Genomic DNA, 21179 nt, shown 5'->3' with positions numbered 1-21179 from the left:
AGATGATTATGAAAGCACAGGAGTTTGAAATTCTATCAATATAGCTAATCTAATGGCTTAATAAAAAAATATACCCCTATATAGTATAAGACTAGTCTTTATACTATATAAGAGTATTTTATTTTTTTTAGCCATTAGATTAGCTATATTGATAGAAAATGGTAAAGCATGTTGATATGTAGTAAATATGTTTACAAACAAATTACTCTGGTATCAATCCCAAAAGGAAAATTCTCTTAAAATAATATATTGAAATGAGTCAACATTTTTTAGTCAGTCAATTACTACAAAATACATATTCTAAATTGTAGCCTGACCTTTTTTAATAATTATTTTTTAACATTTCAGGTTTACACAGAATCATCACACTAAGCTTTATGTTGATAAGACATACAAAGTTTACACCAGATTGGCACTTTGGCATCTGAAAGTCAAAGTGGAGGTAAATTCCTTATCACAGTATGGTGTATGTGACCTGCATGATCCTTCTTGATAAACCTTGTTTGCATTTCCATAGGTCTATCCAGTTGTATAGTTCTGCCATGTAATAAAATATAAAAATAATAAAACATAAATCAATTAAAAATAGTGTGTAGGTACTTTATGTCTTGTAACAGGAAAATAAATATTCATTTTAATAGTTTCAGCTGTTTTGATGGTATGAAATTCTTGATATGGCAAACAAAATCCCATGCAAAATCATCCTTCAAACTTTGTAGTTTTCTATTACAAAAACAACAACAACAAAATAATAATTTGATAGTAGGAAAACTATATTTTGCAATTGTTTCTTAATTAAATGGTAATCTTGATACAGAAACTTCAATGCAGAAATGTTGTCTGATGTTGATGCGTCTGTGGGGTTATCGTCAAGGACGGGCCACAACATTCCCCAGCTTGTGGGGGACTCTTCCAAGCCTGTTGTTATCTAAGACAGGAAGGATTACCTTACCACATTTTTTCACCACATAAAGAATGTCACCAAATTTCATCTATTTCTATGTGTCAGCGGAGCATCCCGGTGTTGTGGAATGCAGGGAATTTAGTGACTCACCAGTAGTCAGAATCACTCTCCGAAAGGTCTCGAAAGTGAATGTTAATGTGAGCTGTGACAACCTGCCATATGAAATGTTTGCAAAAGGGCTTGATCTGGACCATCAGTGGTATTTATTTGAAAACATTCGTGAATTCTGTCGCATAGATGAACCAAAAACTTGACATGTCCGAAACGCGCTACTGGTGAGCAACAAAAAACAGACTGTGCCCCCCAAAAAAGAAGATGCATTAAGATGCGCATCTGATCTTCTCTGATGGTGCCACAACAATTACATACATCATGTATCAGTGTTTATTTTGGCCAAGGTATTGGGTGATATATTTTCCCACAAACAATGCAAAAAATCCTCTATTCCTAGGAAAGCTAAAACATGTATACGATTGCTAAATGTGTCAGTTGATACAGGTTTTGAAATGTTCAATGCAAATTTTTGTCTTAATTGCACAAGCTTGTTTTCAAGTTTTTTATATCTCATATTTACAAAACGAAAATCATTTTTTCCATGTAGATCTAACCATGCAATTGTTTTTACCTTATGGACACAGACTGCCTATCAGAAAAACTGGAAAAAAATCAGTGTGAATATTGTATTTATTTATGTTTTACAATGAAAATCCTATATTTTTGTTTGTTTGCTACATTGTTTCCATAGTAACAAAAACAAACAATTTTTATGTTTACGTTATTGTTTATTTTGTCTATATTTCTCTATCAGAAATAATGATATATAATGATTATTTCATTTACTGAAACATTTAGTATCCAAGTGTACTTTCAACCAACACTTTTCAATGCTGTGTTTTTCCATTCTGTTGTGTTTGAGGTTACATTATACTTAAATACACATGTAGCTGAATAAAAAAGGAAATTGTTCATGGAACACACACATTATTGATTGTTATTGTTTAACTAGTTACAAAACAGTGAAAGTAATGTTGTGTTTGCCTTTAAACAAACACTTGATTGAAAATACAATTCATAGATTAATAAAAGGCGTGATTGTGTGCTCTGTTGATTATTAACATGTAGATTAGTTACCATAGCAACACAAATGGTACATTTTAAATGTCCATGATGCTGTTGTCAGTTTATTGCACTATAAATATGCATTTGACTAAAGGAAAGATTATTGTTTTAATAAAACAATGTGCTTGTTGTTTGAAAATTTTCGTTGTTTTTTTGTATTAAATGATAACTTTTCGTCACGGTAAAATGTAGGGTTGGTCACTTTGGAAGGTCATAAAATTAGTTTTGAATGTGATAAATAAAAAATCTATATCATTTTTGTGAACTACAATGTTCAGAAAATCCAAAATTGCCAAAAAGTCAAAATGTGATTTTTTGAACACAAGACTGATTTTCCCAGCTTTGGTCACATATATACATTAAACATAATGGTATTTAACTGGGAAAACAAACACGTTGATACCTTAAATAAACATTTAATTAATTAAATGGAATATTTTTGATTTGATTGTTTGCATCTTTCTTAAAATCGTGTAAGCCTTTGTATTCCGGTGTTTAATTGCCCCTTTGTTCTGCATAAACCGATTATCTCGTCTTGATCGGATATTAACCAGACTTATCTAACAGCATGGTGTCATAAACCACACTGGGTGGTAGATGACAGCGCCATTAAACACGATTGATAATGCCACCATGTCTTCTTCTCTTTCTGTGTGAATTAAGCAGTCATTTGGTTGAATAATTAACCTCGACATACTTATATTAACAGTTGCGTAAATAAGATATGTTGATTACACCAGAACATATTGAACAAATTAAAAGTCATGTCCAATTATGATGATAAGAAATCGTACACCGTAAAGATACTAGCTCGATTAATTCATATTAAAAATAAAGCATTTAATTATTATAAAATTTACGTAAAACACAAGTAACGTATCTAGCGTGAATCGGTTTATTCAAACGACGTCATCCCGGACAATCGCTCCTATTAAGATTAAATGTTACGGCAACAAACGAACGACATCATAAAAAAAAGAAATTACGTTTGACAGCAACGGTGGTAAATAATTTAAAAAAATGTACATAGATGGGTGTGTTAAAAATCTTATATATTTGTCTTTCATACTCATAACAATCAACTGGTTTATACAACACATGTCAGGGACGAGAAGTGATATATAACAGGGCTGAGTATTGCAGTTTTAGTATTGACTTCCTTTATACTAACAGCTCTAATGCATTTGCCATTTGAGTAAGTGCTAACTTACAGATTGACGTTTTTTTTTGTAAAAGCGATAGACAATTAGTAAGTAAGTCACGTTTATTAAACCAATCTTGGGTCATAATGAATGGCATGTAAATCACAATGTAAACGGATAATGCACCCAATTAAAAGAAATACTATAAATCAGATCAGTATAAAGTAAATAAAGCTTGATTTTGATATCACAACTTAGGCTTTCAGTAGGTGTACCAGAATTTCCTACTAATTTTCCAGCTTCACGTTATTATTATGAATTACATAGTAGAAATATACAATGTTCGAATATGAATGAACTCTAAAAGAACGACATTATTAATTACATCAACATCTACAATGATACTCCCATTATTAGAGAATAAACTTTTTAAAATAAATTTACCTAGTGTCTCAATGAGAAAGATATGAATGTCGCCGTACTCGAACATTGGCCATTTGGTCGGGTCATTTTTCCAACATCCCGTATGTAATTTATACGGATATTTCATTTAGTCAAAATATTTTAATTTTCTGGTCATATTGGGCCATCGAAGTGCAATCTAACCATTTATAACAGTCAAAAGACATTTCAAACACCAATTACAGCACATTTAATGACTTACCAACTTCCAAATAGGAATGCAATTGGCGAAATGCCAGCAGAGATAGCTCGATCAGCGTTGTTAATCGACTGTATCTAGGGCATTGTTTTCACCGTCGCTAAGGTACTGCCCCGTGTGTGACGTCAGCGCGATAACAAGAATAGGTTTCTTCATTATTGTTTTTCACTGGGGAGGAATAAAAAGACACAATTAAAAAGTTTATTGAAATAGAATTCCTTTGAAGAAATCAGATTAAATCGATCTATCTCTTTGACATTTATACTCCGTTTGCTAATATATTGTGATAACGATGCATTTTGCAACAACCACAATCAAATCAATAGGATTATGTGATTATTATAAATGCGTTTTGTAATAAGGAAAGATTGCAATCAATCTTAAGCCCTTTCACACCATTTTTCTCAAGACAAATTTTGTTGCTCTGCGGGCTGATTGCACACCTTGTGCCTCATTAGGCCAGTAAAAACCGGTTCGAAAATAAGCAGACACATAATGCCGTAGTTAATGTAATTATGTTTCCATTAAGAAACACACATATATCTTATGTGAGCATGTGAACGTTTGATGTTAGACAACAGTTGTGTGTAGCACAGAGTACTCTTCTTTTTGGAGTTCGCTATTCAGTCAAAAAGCCACTCTGGGTCAGCCGACGTTTTATTGCATACATTCTATTATATGTATACATAGTATAGGTTAATTAAATTGGAAATTTATAGCCGAAGGCATTATACAAAAAATAGAATATATATATATTTATGATACATCGGGAAAACACTGGTAGAGTGGTAGTTAATGCATGCATCTTTTTGGAACAATTGAATTGCCAAGTTACGCAGATGCTCAATACGCCAATGTAATTGACGATGCTGCGAAGCAGCTCGTCTAAGTTATCATACCATGAAAAAAATCTTCACAATGGCGACCTTTGTAAAAGACCGAGCCAGTCCGATTGAGATAGCTCGATTTTCTCTAATCGGCATACCTCGCTGATTATCATTGATAAAGGTAAAGGAAGCTCAGCTATAAATAGGACAGGATATTCTGGGAAAAATGATTTAATAACAGTTTGAAAACGTTAATTTTAAATCAGTTATATTCAATCCATAATATGTTAATAGATCAATGAAACAACCATGCATTTTCTGTATTTTATTTGACATTTGTATTGATTCTGAAAATAAATTGCGAATGAAAACGTGTATAATTAACGTTTAACGCGATCATAAGTGTAATGAAAATGAATTATTTCGAACCGGACATTTGTAAACGTTAAAGCGAGTATGGTATATATGTAGGATCTGGCACGAGTTATCATATCATACCATATTTTATTAAACGAGTTCAGGTATTTTGTTAATAAGCGAGCCTTTGGCGAGCTTACTAACGAATTTCCTGGACGAGTTTAATAAAATATGGTATGACATGACAACGAGTGTCAGATCTTTTTTTAACGGAATCCGAATAGTGCCAAGTTGAGTGTCGCGTGTCGACCTTTAAGGTCGACACACGACATTCAAGCGACATTCTCTCGACGCTCTCTCGACGCGCGACAAATCAGTAATCAGTCAATATTTGAATTTGGCATATCCCGCTGGGTTTTAGAGAAAAAAAAATCGCAGAAAATCTTGACTGTCGAATGATTTGTGGCGCGTCGTAATGAGCGTCGAGAGAATGTCGCGAGAATGTTGCGAGAATGTCGCGAGAATGTCGTGTGTCGACCTTCGAGCGCGACACTCGACATTCTCGCGAAATTCTCTCGACGCACGACAAATCAGTCGATAGTCAATATGATATATCGCGTGAATGTCGCCTGTCGGCCTAAAAATCACACGACATTCTCTCGACGCACGACATTCTCTCGACGCTCAATACGATATATCGAGCCAATATCGCGCAATTGTCGCTTGTCGACCTAAAAACCCCTTGGTCGACACACGACATTCTCTCGACGCTCTCTCCACGCGCGACAAATCAGTCGACAGTCAATATTTGAGTGTCGCATATCACGCTGGGTTTTAGAAAAATAAACGCAGAAAATCTTGACTGTCTACTGATTTGTCGCGCGTCCTATTGAGCGTCGATAGAATGTCGCGAGAATGTCGCGAGAATGTCGTGTGTCGAACTTTCGAGAGCGACACTCGACATTCTCGCGGCATTCTCTCGACGCACGACACATCAGTCGACAGTCAATATGATATATCGCGAGAATGTCGCCTGTCGACCTAAATTCACTAGGTCGACACACGACATTCTCTCGACGATTGACTGTCGACTGATTTGTCGCGCGTCGAGAGAGCGTCGAGAGAGCGTTGAGAGAATGTCGTGTGTCGACCGGTGTGGGAGTAATTTTTTCATCTGCAAGCAAGGTGTTATATTAACTTTTTCAGCTTAACTAAAAATAGCGGCATCTAGTAGCAGCAATAACAGCAGCAACAGTAGCAGCAGTAGCAGTAGAAGCAGCAGCAGAAGTAGCAGCAGCAGTAGCAGCAGCAGCAGCAGTAGCAGCAGCAGCAGTAGCAGCGTAGTAGCAGCAGTAGCAGCAGCTGCAGCAGTAGTAGCAGCAGTAGCAGTAGTAACAGTATTAGTAGTTGTTGTAGTAGTAGAAGAAGCTGCAGTAGAAGCAGTAGCAGCAGCAGTAGCAGCAGCAGTAGTAGCAGCAACAGCAGTACAGCAGAAGCAGCAGTAGCAGGAGTAACAGCAGAAGCAGCAGTGGAAGGAGTAGCAGTAGTAGCAGTAGTAACAGAAGTAGCTGCAGTAGTAGAAGTAGTAGTAGTAGTAGTAGTAGTAGTAGTAGTAGTAGTAGTAGTAGTAGTAGTAGTAGCAGTAGTAGTAGTAGCAGTAGTAGTAGTAGTAGTAGTAGTAGTAGTAGTAGTAGTAGTAGTAGTAGTAGTATTAGTAGTAGTAGTAGAAGTAGTAGTAGTAGTAGTAGTAGTAGTAGTAGAAGCAGTAGTAGTAGCAGCAGCAGCAGCAGCAGCAGCAGAAGCAGTAGTACTAGTAGTAGTAGTAGTAGTAGTAGTAGTAGTAGTAGTAGTAGTAGTAGTTGTTGTTGTAGTAGTAGTTGTAGTAGTAGTAGTAGTAGAAGTAGTAGTAGTAGTAGTAGTAGTAGTAGTAGTAATAGTAGTAATAGTAGTAATAATAGTAGTAGTAGTAGTAGTAGAAGAAGTAGTAGTAGTAGAAGTAGTAGTAGTAGACGTAGTAGTAGTTGTAGTAGTAGTAGTAGTAGTAGTAATAGTAGTAGTAGTAGTAGTAGTAGCGGCAGTAGCAGCAACAGTAGCAGTATTAGTAGTTGTTGTAGTAGTAGTAGAAGCTGCAATAGAATCAGAAGCAGCAGTAGCAGCAGAAGCAGTAGCAGCAGCATTAGTAGCAGCAGTAGCAGTAGAAGTAGTTGTTGTAGTTGTAGTAGTAGCTGCAGTAGAAGTAGTAGCAGCATTAGCAGCAGCATCAGTATCAGCAGCAGGAGTAGCAGCAGCAGCAGCAGTAGGAGCAGCAGCAGCAGAAGCAGTAGCAGCAGTAGCAACAGTAGCAGCAGTAGCAGCAAAAGCAGGAGTAGCAGTAGTAACAGTATTAGTAGTTGTTGTAGTAATAGTAGTAGTAGCCGCAGTAAAAGCAGTAACAGCAGCATCAGTAGCAACAGTAGCAGTAGCAGTATCATCAGTAGCGGCAGTAGCAGCAGCAGTAGCAGTATTTGTAGTTGTAGTAGTAGAAGTAGCTGCAGAAGAAGCAGAAGCAGCAGTAACAGCAGCATCAGCAGCAGTAGTAGTTGTTATTGTAGTAGTAGTAGTAGCTGCAGCAGAAGCAGTAGCAGCAGCAGCATCAGTATCAGCAGCAGGAGTAGCAGCAGCAGCAGTAGCAGCAGTAGCAGCAGCGGCAGTAGCAGCAGTAGCAGCATAAGCTGGAGAAGCAGAAGTAACAGTATAAGTTGTTGTAGTAGTAGTAGAAGTAGTAGTAGTAGTAGAAGAAACAGTAACAGCAGCATCAGTTGCACAGTAGCAGCAGCAGCAGCAGTAACAGCAACAGCAGTAGCAGCAGAAGTAGCAGTAGCAGCTGTAGCAGGCGTAACAGCAGTCGCAGCAGTAGCAGGAGTAACAGTAGTAACAGTAGTAGCAGTAGTAGCAGAAGTAGCAGCAGTAGTAGTAGTAGTAGTAGTAGTAGTAGTAGTAGTAGTAGTAGTAGTAGTAGTAGTAGCAGTATTAGTAGAAGTAGTAGTAGTAGTAGAAGTAGTAGTAGTATTAGTAGTAGTAGTAGTAGTAGTATTAGCGGTAGTGGTAGTGAGACTGGTAGTAGTGGTAGTGGGACTGGTGGTAGTGGTAGTAGTTGTAGTAGTAGCAGGATCAGGAGTAGTTATAGTAGCAGTGTAGTAGCAGTTGCAGCACTACCAACAGTAGCAGTAATTGTAGTTGTTGTAATAGTAGTAGTAGCAGCAGCAGCAGTAGCAGCAGTAGCAGGAGAAGCAATAGTAACAGTATAAGTAGTTGTTGTTGTTGTAGTAGTAGTAGTAGCTGCAGTAGAAACAGTAACAGCAGCATCAGTAGCAACAGTAGCAGTAGCAGCAGTAGCGGCAGTAGCAGCAGCATTAGCAGCTATAGTAGTTGTAGTGGTAGTAATAGTAGGTGCAGTAGAAGCAGAAGCAGCGGAAGCAGCAGCATCAGTAGCAGCAGCATCAGTAGCAGCAGCAGCAGAAGCAGTAGTAGTAGTTGTTGTAGTAGTAGTGGTAGCTGCAGTAGAAGCAGTAGCAGCATTAGCAGCAGCATCAGTATCATCAGCAGGAGAAGCAGCAGCAGCAGTAGCAGCAGCAACAGTAACAGCAGCAGCAGTAGCAGCAGTAGCAGGAGTAGCAGTAGAAACAGTATTAGAAGTTGTTGTAGTAGTAGTAGTAGTAGCTGCAGTAGAAACAGTAACAGCAGCATCAGTAGCAACAGTAGCAGCAGTAGCAGCAGCAGCAGTAGCAGCAGAAGCAGTATCAGCAGTAGTGGCAGTAGCAGCTGTAGCAGGAGTAACAGCAGTAGCAGCAGCAGGAGTAGGAGTAGTAGCAATAGTAGCAGAAGTAGCAGCAGTAGTAGTAGTAGTGGCAGTACTAGTAGTAGCAGTAGTAGTAGTAGTAGAAGTGGTAGTAATAGTAGTAGTAGTAGTAGTAGTAGTAGTAGTAGTAGTAGTAGTAGTAGTAGTAGTAGTAGTAGTAGTAGTAGTAGTAGTAATAGTAGTAGAAGTAGTAGTAGTAGAGGTAGTAGTAGTAGAAGTAGTAGTAGTAGTAGTAGTAGTAGTAGAAGTAGTAGTAGTAGTAGTAGCGGTAGTGGTAGTGAGACTGATAGTAGTGGTAGTGGTAGTGGGACTGGTGGAAGTGGTAGTAGTAGTTGTAGTAGTAGCAGGATCAGGAGAAGTAATAGTAGCAGTAGCAGTGTAGTAGCAGTTGCAGCACTACCAACAGTAGCAGTAGTTGTTGTAATAGTAGTTGTAGCAGCAGTAGCAGCAGTAGAAGCAGTAGCAGTAGTAACAGTATTAGTAGTTGTTGTAGAAGTAGTAGTAGCTGCAGTAGAAGCAGTAACAGCAGCATCAGTAGCAACAGTAGCAGCATCAGCAGTAGCGGCAGTAGCAGCAGCCGAAGCAGTATTAGTAGTTGTAGTAGTAGTAGTAGTAGTAGCTGCAGTAGAATCAGAAGCAGCAGTAGCAGCAGCATCAGTAGCAGCAGCATCAGAAGCAGCATCAGTAGCAGCAGTAGCAGTAGTTGTTGTAGTAGTAGTAGTAGCTGCAGTAGAAGCAATAGCAGCATTAGCAGCAGCATCAGTTTCAGCAGCAAGTGAAGCAGCAGCAGCAGCAGTAGCAGCAGCAGCAGTAGAAACAGCAGCAGTAGCAACAGCAGCAGTAGCAACAGTACTAACAGTTGCAACAGTAGCAGCAGTAGCAGGAGTAGCAGTAGTTACAGTATTAGTAGTTGTTGTAGTAGAAGTAGTAGTAGCTGCAGTAGAAGCAGTAACAGCAGCATCAGTAGCAACAGTAGCAGAAGCAGTATCAGCAGTAGCGGCAGTAGCAGCAGCAGTAGCAGTATAAGTAGTTGTAGTAGTAGAAGAAGTAGCTGCAGAAGAAGCAGAAGCAGCAGTAGCAGCGGCATCAGTAGCAGCAGTAGTAGTAGTTGTTGTAGTAGTAGTAGTAGCTGCAGTAGAAGCATTAGCAGCATGAGAAGCAGCATCAGTATCAGCAGCAGGAGTAGCAGCAGCAGTTGCAGCACTGCTCTACTTCTGTTGCTGCTACTACTGCTGCTGCTACTGCTGCTGCTGCTACTGATGCTACTGATGCTGCTGCTACTGCTTCTACTGCAGCTTCTACTACAAAAACAACTACTAATACTGTTACTACTGCAACTGCTGCTTCTACTGTTGCAGCTGCTGCTACTGCTGCTACTACGCTGCTACTGCTGCTACTGCTGCTACTGCTGCTGCTACTGCTGCTGCTTCTGCTGCTGCTGCTACTGTTGCTGCTGCTGCTGCTGTTATTGCTGCTACTAGATGCCGCTATTTTTACTTAAGCTAAAAAGTTACTATAACACCTTGCTTGCAGATGAAAAAATTACATCGCGCGACAAATCAGTCGACAGTCAAGATTGACTGTCGACTGATTTGTCGCGCGTCGTATTGAGCGTCGAGAGAATGTCGTGTGTCGACCTAGTGATTTTAGGTCGACAGGCGACATTCTCGCGATATATCATATTGACAGTCGACTGATTTGTCGTGCGTCGAGAGAATGTCGCGACATTCTCTCGACGCTAAACAAATCAGTCGACAGTCAAGATTTTCTGCGATTTTCTAAAACCCAGCGCGATATGCGACACTCAAATATTGACTGTCGAATGATTTGTCGCGCGTCGGGGGAGCGTCGAGAGAATGTCTTTTGTCGACCTAGGGGTTTTTAGGTCGACAAGCGACAATTGCGCGATATTGGCTCGATATATCGTATTTAGCGTCGAGAGAATGTCGTGCGTCGAGAGAATGTCGCGAGAATGTCGAGTGTCGCGCTCGAAGGTCGACACACGACATTCTCGCGACATTCTCTCGACGCTCAATACGACGCGCGACAAATCAGTCGACAGTCAAGATTTTCTGCGAATTTTTTTTTCTAAAACCCAGCGCGATATGCGACACTCAACTATTGACTGTCGACTGATTTGTCGCGCGTCGAGAGAGCGTCGAGAGAATGTCGCTTGAATGTCGTGTGTCGACCTTGAAGGTCGACACGCGACACTCAACTTGGCACTATCCGGATTCCGTATTTTTATCACATGTTTTTAAATGAGAAAATCTAATAAATATTTACGCAAACATAATGATAAATCCTGAATGTTGTTTACATTCCGTGACGTCATTTCAGCAAAATAACAAAATGCGATTGGTCAATAAACGAAAACTAAGCCAATGAAAACGCTTTAAAATGTTGTATTACACATGTGTAATTTTATATAAATATTGCATGTCTGACCGGGTGACAGTAAATTTGTCAACTTGAGGAAATACTGTCAACCGAGGCGAAGCCAAGGTTGACAGTATTTTTCCGAAAGTTGAAAAATTTGCTGTCACCCTGTAAGACATGTAATATTTATTTTATTATACCGAACAAACTATTCAAACATGAACACTTTTTAAATATGAACCATGAACAATTTTAATAGCTATTCAATAATTGTATTTAATTTCAGCAATGAACAACCATTAATATGTTAAGTGGTTCAGATTTTCGGGCCGAGCAAAATGAACTTCGCTTTATTCGGAACCGACCTAGTAATCGATTTATCCCATCAATTTTCGTAGTCGTCAATTATTTATTTAAAAACATATTACCGAACCAGCTTTCCGTATTTTATTTTCATCACTTGATTACGCAATGTATGACGTACTCGTGTGACGTCATTTCGGTGACGTAACATTTTCGGACAACACTATCGGACGTGGTGGTTTGTTAACATTAAAATATTTGTTAAAACCATCGAACGAATCCAAAACGTATTTCGGAATATGTGTGTGTCATGCATATAACACATTAAAAGGGACTGTCAACCACGAATGACGAAAAAAGAAAAGTTCTAAAATACCGTATTTTTTTACAATTATTAGTTTATATTGATTAAAATTTCACGACTGGTCAACTAGCCTAATAACTTTTGGGTTATCAGGCTGTTTTAAAGGCACGCGACATGATAAAATCATTTATCAGTGACGATCGAATGCTTCAGCAATTGGGGAAGGTAGCATGCAAAATGCCGATAGCGCTGTTGCGCTCCTGAAAATTGTATACGAGACATATTGATTTTTAAATTTATTTGATGTTTTCCGTGTGTATCAAACCACCTAAAATGAAGACATTGAAATCAAATTAAAATCATATCGTATCGCGTTTCATCATTTTCACGTGCAAAATATGAAACCACACCTACCCATGTGCAAAAGCGCCCGACTGTCACGGATGAATGATTGTATCGTTATTTCGCACAAAATATAATCAAATGATCACATATGCAATTTTAAATAAAAATCTTAAATCATTACGGAGATATTAAAGTTTGAAAAGTGTTGAGTTCGAAAAGTTTTGTAGTATATTTGGAATGATCTGTAGTAATAATGAATATCACAGATTTAAAGAAAGCTGTATTTATTTTTGAAAATACTTCAGATGCAGATTATATAGGATCTAGATTCGGGGCATTTTAACGGCTGGTCGAGCAGCCGGTACAAACCAATTATTATACATGTACTTCGTCGCCAATACTTTAGAACGTGAAGAATTTGCAAATTAAATGAAGGTGAATACGGCGATAGTGCATAGTTTCAATTGAAATAAATTCGCAGAAAATGTGTCTTAGCACTGGACAATTATATTTGAATGGGTAGATAGTTTATTGTAGTTCTGTAAATCAGTATTACAATTATTTCAATCCACAAAAGAATCAAGGCGGGCACTGTCTGTGTCGCTTGTCTACAAAGTACAATACAGCATAATGTGTAGGCATATTTTGACGTATAAGTATTGAATAATGAAAGCGAAAAAAAAACAACAGCATCGTAACCTTCTTAAGAACGTATGCCTAGCGTCTCGAAAAAAGGCCTTGGCAAACAGCGTAGACCCAGATGAGACGCCGCATGATGCGGCGTCTCATCAGGGTCTGCGCTGTTTGCTAAAAGGAATTTTTGTAAGAAATATTCTTAATATAGAAATAAATATAGTAGACATACCTAATTTTGGAAAATAAATTGATCCAATTTTGAAGGATGGGAGAGTCCACTAGGCATAAATGGGTTAAGTACGTATCGTTATAAGCACATTCATTATATACGTCCTTGGTGTCTGAGCTATGTTTTCCAACGTATTAATTTCCATATCGCATGCGTTTATGGCATAAAGGAAACGATGTCGCCAGTATCGCGCAACAAATAAAGGTCGCCGGAAGTGTCTGAGTATTACAGAAACAAATGAGGCGCATGCGTTTATGATATAAAGCAAACAATGTCGCAAGTATCGCGTAACAAATTAATGTCGCCGGAAGTCTCTGTGTATTACAGAAACAAATTATTTTAGACGTATTTGTTTCCGACAAAAATACTTTTTACAAAAGACCACAAGTAAATTAACGAATCCGCATGTCGTTATTGTGGAATAAATCCGTAACTTTATGATTATCGGCGGAGAGAGACGCTATGCAAAACGCGAATGGTAGCATAACATTCAAAGAACACGTTGTTATTAAACGATTCCTGAATAAATGCTTTGCTGTTTGCACCACAGATTAAGCGCGGTAACAATGGTCGGTTGGATACAAACAATCAGCTTAAGTAATAGTTAATACGAGTTTGCGACCACGCATGAGCACAAATTGTAAAGCAAACAAGTGTAAACCAATGTAAGGCAAAAAAAACAACACTTTAATCGAACTTTATCTAAAAAGTGATTGGGGATAAACTCGTAGGTCGATATTCCATCAATCGCCTACCGCGGGGTTCACACAGCATAAAGGGTCTATTAAAACAAAATCAACCACGCAGGTTTGTATGCTTGGTGTATCATTTATTGATGCACTTAAATAGGTTACATTATTGGTATGAACAGACTTTAAAAAGTGTGTGTTTTTTGCAGCTTATTAAAATAAAAATAGAGGTAAGAAAACAAAATGAACATATACTTTGATACTATTTGATGAAACACTAGATATCACTAAACTACCAGCCATTATATCATTTACGGGGAAAAACGTGCCAGTATAATATGTGCGCAAAATTTGCCTTTGTTAAATATTGTTTTCGGTTTATGGTTTGAAAATGATGTACAAAAATGGAACATTTGTCATATGTGTCAAATTATTATGCAAAATATCGTTTATATAAACTGTTATCGAATGTTTTTATTTTTTCATTCATTCAAAGTAGTTTATCGTAAAATCGCAAAATACACACAATTACAATACCATGGATGCATAAATATTATATACGTTTTTAAAATTTAAATATGATACATGCTCCCAAACGCGTTTTATTTATTTATTTATTTTATAACAAAACAAAATATTGCTGTATCTTTAATTTGCCATATGTATTTACAGATACCTAACCTGACGTAACATTCCTCACCATCAACCAGTTATATATTTCTTTGTATTGTGTATATGGAGTGATGGGCATATTGCCTTATTTCCTGAATAAAGCATATCTATATTGCACGTAACCTCAACTCGTGAATCCATTCCAGCTGTTAATTAAACAAACCTCCAAAAACGAGAGTTTCCTTCTTCAACTGTTTATTTAAAGTTCACATAACCCCAAACCGGAACTCCTGTTTGCAGGGTTGCATGCAGTCAACTTGATAACTTAGCACACATTTTTTCAGTGCATGCTGCCTAGGATTTGTAAAATACATTGCAAATGGTATGTTTTGGTATCAAATTGAAGGTATATTTGTAAGCAATGAGAAAAAAAACATGTCTGTGCTCTACTTTTTCTTTTGATGGTTCCCGGCTTTGAAAGTATGTCATACTATTTGAGTCCAAAATGGCCGCCTCCACATCTGTTAAATACGGTGTGCCTATTCTAAGGTTAATATTTTGAGTTACAACGCATAGAATTTAATGCCATGCATTTTATTTTTTTCAAAAGATTATGCATATATCTTTCCAATGATGTATGATGGTATAGTGCATATACGCTTGATCATGGTATAAATTTATATCGAACTTCAACTATTTTATATGTAATATAGAAGGAAATTAATTGCCCATGCGTAACCTAAACACATTTTATAAGCCCTAATTAGAATGATTGCGACAGGAATTGGATTAAATGGATTTATCACTTTTACAAAGGTATTGAAAGTAAAATTTAAAAGTAACACAGTTGTTGAATTGTGGTCATGTTTGACAATCGATCAAAATTTACTTTTAATTGCACCTTAACCATGGTGCAGCATCAACGGGATTTTCAGGGGCTTACACATGGGCTGGACAGAATGTAAGCACGCCGTTAACAACTTTATTTTCGCACATATCTCAAGTTATTGAAAGTCATTAAAAAATCTTTAGTGCATAAAAGACAGTTTGTCTTGAAGTTTGTGCCGATACCGTAAGGTATAAGAGTAAATCCTTCACGGCACGTCTGAAATCGATGACAACATTTCACGTTGGGTGAATCATAACCGTATACATGAATGCATTCAACATATAATTTTTGAAAAAGAACACATTCTTAATAAATAAAGTAATTCTGATGTATTTCAAATTGCCATAAGCAGCATAAATTTCTGTTTTAATGCTCTAGTTGAAATTTTAAGGAAAAATTGTTTTAAAAAGTTATTCGAAAAAATCACCACTTATCGGTTCTCACAAAGTCACGTGATCCTTCACCATGTTAACAACCACCTGCTTATTAGATTGAAGTTATTCAAACTATAATTGGTAATACCTTTCATTAAGTAAAACGTATGGTGACAGAACTGTTGTAATACTCTCAAATGCATTTGTCTTATTTAATTCACAACGCATAAATACAATATTTTCGAAACAAATGGGCGTTTAGTATATTAATAAACATAACTAGATCATTTTACACGTGTCTGATATACAATATTTGTCATGCATTTTTGTCTCAAAATTAATTTGTGTAAAATTCGCCAGTTCAATTCACGAATCGATATGATTTGGAGTATGATTGCTTAGTTAAATGTACAAATTTCTATAACGGACGAGTTAATCTCAAAGTGTGTATCATGGTGATCGATTATGCAAATGCGTCAACAGTCGTGTAAGTAATTGTTGTGTATGTTGGACCTCTGTATAAATGCTAACGCCATTTGTATTTTTGAATACATTTTGAATACATTTCATTTTTGTATATGACAGTGTATAACGTTTACGTGAATGATAGGCCTGTTAAATATATTCTCTGGAAAAGCGGGCGAAATGCATTTGAGTAATGTTTCGTCTAAGTTTAGCCTGTGCAGTTTGCATAGAAAAATCTATGCACTTTCCGCCTTTACAGGATTTTTGTGGCGATCGTTATTCGGGCTTTACGGGGCGACCGATATTGAGGCTTCACCGGGCAACCGATATAGTGGTTTCACCGAGCAACCGATATTAAAGCTTCACCGGGCGACCGACATTGAGACTTCACCGGGCGACCGATATTGAGGCTTCACCGGGCAACCGATATTGAGGCTTCACCGGGCGATCGATATTGAGGCTTCACCTAACGACCGATATCGAGGCTCCACTAAGCGACCGATATCGAGGCTCCATTGAGCGACCGATATCGAGGCTTCACCGGGCGACCGATATTAAGACTTCACCGGGCGACCAATATTGAGGCTTCACCTGGCGACCGATATTGAAGCTTCACCTGACAACCGATATCGAGGCTCCACTGGGCGACAGAGACTTCACGGGGCGACCGATATTAAGACGTCACTGGGCGACCGATACTGAAGCTTCACGGGGCGACCGATATTGAGACTTCACTGGGCGATAGATTCTGATACTTCACTGGACGACCAATACCGTGGTTTAGGTTGGCGACCGATATTGGGACTTCACTGGACGACTGATTCTGATACTTTACTGGACGATCGATACCGAGGGTCACTGGGCGACCGATACCGAGGCTTTACCGTGCGACCGATAGAGTAACTTCACGGGATGACCAATATTGAGATTTCACTGGATGACCGATTCTGATACTTCAATGGACGACCGATACCCAAGCATCACTTGGAGATCGATATTGAGGCTTCACCTGGCGACCGATATAGAGACTTAACGGGGCGACCGATAGAAAGACTGCACAGGATGACCGATATTGAGACTTCACCTGGCGACCGATTTTGAGGCTTCACCGGGTGACCGATATTTAGGCTTCACCGGGTGACCGATATTGAGACTTCACTGGACGACCTATACTGATACTTTACTGGACGACCGATACTCAAGCATCACTTGGAGATCGATATTGAGGCTTCACCTGGCGACCGATATAGAGACTTAACGGGGCGACCGATAGAGAGACTGCACGGGGTTACCGATATTGAGACTTCACCTGGCGACCGATTTTGAGGCTTCACCGGGCGACCGATATTTAGGCTTCACCGGGTGACCGATATTGAGACCTCACTGGACGACCTATACTGATACTTCACTGGACGACCGATACCGATGTTTCTCTGGGCGACCAATATTGTGACTTAACTGGACGACCGATACCGAGACTTAACCGGAAGACTGTACACGAGCGGACAATATTATTTTTAAGTGATGGACAAGTTAATATATGATTATTAATTATATTAAGCTTCATCATTTTGCTTTTATAAGATATGCGTCTAGACGTATTAAATACGCGATGCGACAGAATTATAATTCCTTCATATTAAAACTTAAATAAAGAATCTGCAAGAATAAGACTCATTTGGGCAAGACGCCGGCCATATATATATATATATATATATATATATATATATATATATATATATATATATATATATATATATATATATATATATATATATAGACTGACCTTCAATACTTCCAAATTTAATGAATCACTGTATTAATTTTCATTTCACCGATTTTACATTATGATTGTACATTGAAATTCAATTAATACTCGTGCAGGATTTATGCTTTCGTTGGAAAGTAATCAAGGTCGACTTTATCACATGCCTCCTTTGAAAGCAATAAATTGAATTTTCCAAACGTAGAGTTCGCATGAAAGAGAGACATCAATGTTTCCAATAATTAGCTTTTCTTGTAAGAAATTGTCGTGTCTTAAAGTTGGAACACTTCAGTATTCAACTGAAAAGTTCGCCGAAAAGAAAGACGATTTTTTTGTTAACCACATGTTAACCACGTGTCTTAATTCGCAAAGAAACAACGTAAATTAGCTTGGGAACAGCGTGAATTATTGCACAAATGTATCAGGCATTCGTTGTCGACCTGCGGTCGAAATGATGTATTGTATAGGGGAGAACTATTAGAAGCTTAAACATTAACAGCAAACTGGACGGTTGGTACAGTGGTTGGTACCCGTGCTTCTTACCTAGGCGACCAGGGCTCAGTGCCGCTCCAGGCGGATGTAAGTTTTGTTGCTGGTCACCAACAAGGAAAGGTTGGCTTTCCTCCGGGTACTCCGGCGTTCTTCCACTACACACACTGCACGTTGACTTCCCTCCTGGTACTCCGGCGTTCTTCCACTACACACACTGTACGCTGGCTTTCCTCCGGGTACTCCGGCGTTCTTCCAGTACACACACTGCACGTTGGCTTTCCTCCTGGTACTCCGGCGTTCTTCCACTACATACATTGCACGTTGGCTTTCCTCCTGGTACTCCGGCGTTCTTCCACTACACACACTGTACGTTGGCTTTCCTCCGGGTACTCCGGCGTTCTTCCAGTACACACACTGCACGTTGGCTTTCCTTCTGGTACTCCGGCGTTCTTCCACTACACACATTGCACGTTGGCTTTCCTCCTGGTACTCCGGCGTTCTTCCACTACACATACTGTACGTTGGCTTTCCTCCGGGTACTCCGGCGTTCTTCCACTAAACACATTGCACGTTGGCTTTCCTCCTGGTACTCCGGCGTTCTTCCACTACACACACTGCACGTTGGCTTTCCCCCTGGTACTCCGGCGTTCTTCCACTACTCACACTGTACGTTGGCTTTCCTCCGGGTACTCCGACGTTCTTCCACTACACACACTGCACGTTGGCTTTCCGCCTGGTACTCCGGCGTTCTTCCATTACACACACTGCACGTTGGCTTTACTCCTGGTACTCTAGCGTTCTTCCATTACACACACTGCACGAGACCACACGAAAATTCAATACATTTCGTTAAAACTAAATAAGTGGAAACTGCTCGTTCGTACCATTTTTTTTTCTTGAAAAGTTAATTATGTATGAGTGCAAGGATATACTCCGGGCCATCACAGTATGCAGCCTCTGGAGAACGACGACATGACATACTTAAAAGTTCACAGGTACAATGGCTATTATCTTAGTCGTAATGCGTTTTGTGCGTTGATTAGTTTCATATATTTTCATTGGCTGAACAGACAGTGGAAGAGGCTTAGGAATGGCAATTGTTTTCTTCAAATGTGGGGCATAGACATAATGTATTGATTGATACTCGAAAACTCTTCTGCCAAAAACATTAGATATAAACACACTATAACGATTTGTCATTTTAAAGGCTGACAGTTCCAAACGCGGGAAAATATGATTTCGTTATAACAGTACTTGCAAGTAGAATTTAGAAAACAAATACATAAAACAAATGCATAAAACATTTCGAATCTTTGGTGTAAAATAACGATATGAATTTAATAAAAACTCAGTATCAATTACGAGACAAATGGACAGACATAAAGTGGCATTCATAAACGCTTAAATATTTGAAGACATGAGTCATGATATCGATACATTTAGTACTACTATTAGTAAATCATTACTATCATTAACTACTTGCCTTTGTTTACGTTGTCGGCCATCTTGCTTTGCTTTTTTGACATGAACGCGGGAAATCGGGTGAGGTTTTTCGACTGGTTTGCGATTTTCCAGATCGTACGCTTAACTAAAATCTTAGCTGCGACTTGATACTTACGACGGCGTTTATGAAACGGGTATTAGCTGATCGTAAATGAAATCGTTAGTCAAGGATTTAAGATAAGATCCGCTAAGATAAGATCTGTTGATAAAACGGCCTCCTGGGGTTATACTCGTGTGCATTATATGATGGTTTTCGGGTGATACGATATGGATATATGAAGTAAATGAAAACAACAATATCCTCTAAAGAACAAAATACGGAATTCACCTCACTGTTGGTACGAGACTATCTGTCTTTCAATGTGCCCTTATGAGTTTTCACAATTGTCTTTTTACAGCCGAACCCGAGACCAGCGGTCAGTCAAGGCAAGTAACCATATTGACCTTTGTAGACAGGTGATGTTGTTCTCAGTGTCAACTTTTTATATGGTTGGTCAGTTGGTAGTATTGCTTGTTATTTACCACATCTTATCATTTGCACGCAGTGTATTGTAAACAAAATAAGTACAACATACATTATTTCTAGTGAATAATACAAATTAAAATGTATTTAAAGTCATACCTATAACTATGAGTTTATCAACAATAATATTATTGTTGTTTACTCATGCAACTCGTTAATCAAGTAAATCCGACAGTCTAGTCGTATAACGTTCATTTGAGGATAATTTTTAAAAACGGACGTCGCGTGTCATTGACATGTCGCTGTTATGAACTGACAATAAGACATAACAGTATCGTTCTCAATCAAAGAAACAGTCTCTTAAAGCTTTTAAACTTTAAAATAGAAAATTGCATTCTCTCTCGGCGCCAGCTCGTTATAATTTATAAGAAAATTGACCGATAAACTATCGTACTATCCTCATGTCGTCATTATACATACACATGAAAATATACTGATAATTGAACGAAAATTGTATCAACCTTACATGGATCCACACAGTTGGCTAGTGTATCGCTATTACGTCCGTGGTAAGAAACAACAACAAACGCAGTTTTCAATATAATAACTTTTTGAACCACGAAAAAAACGACTGGTGAATGCTGCATTCAGGTTAAAAAATGGCTTTGGGAATGGAACATAGTAGCCGTTATCAATAGGTGACAGTTTTTTTCTCGTGTGTAATGTATACGGATTTTCGTAAGGAGTGGGTCTGACCGTTGTCGAAAGGCGACCGTTGTTCTCAGGTGACAGTTAGGTCAGGTTGCATTTAAACTTCTTCATC

General features: G+C 38.4%; 1 protein-coding gene and 1 pseudogene across 1 annotated transcript; both read left to right on the top strand.

The window, feature by feature from the left end:
- LOC127882000 (zinc finger protein 737-like) overlaps nucleotides 1-21179 on the top strand; it is a 259848-nt pseudogene that overhangs the window by 100666 nt on the left and 138003 nt on the right.
- On the top strand, nucleotides 6661-8054 carry LOC127882018 (uncharacterized protein DDB_G0271670-like; the record flags this gene model as incomplete). Its single annotated transcript, XM_052430400.1, has 2 exons — nucleotides 6661-7167; nucleotides 7875-8054. Coding segments are annotated over 2 exons (687 nt in total), but the record flags the coding sequence as incomplete, so codon positions are not given.

Source organism: Dreissena polymorpha, chromosome 5 (assembly GCF_020536995.1).
Source record: "Dreissena polymorpha isolate Duluth1 chromosome 5, UMN_Dpol_1.0, whole genome shotgun sequence".
Classification (NCBI taxonomy): domain Eukaryota; kingdom Metazoa; phylum Mollusca; class Bivalvia; order Myida; family Dreissenidae; genus Dreissena; species Dreissena polymorpha.
This window is presented reverse-complemented; position numbering and strand designations above follow the sequence as displayed.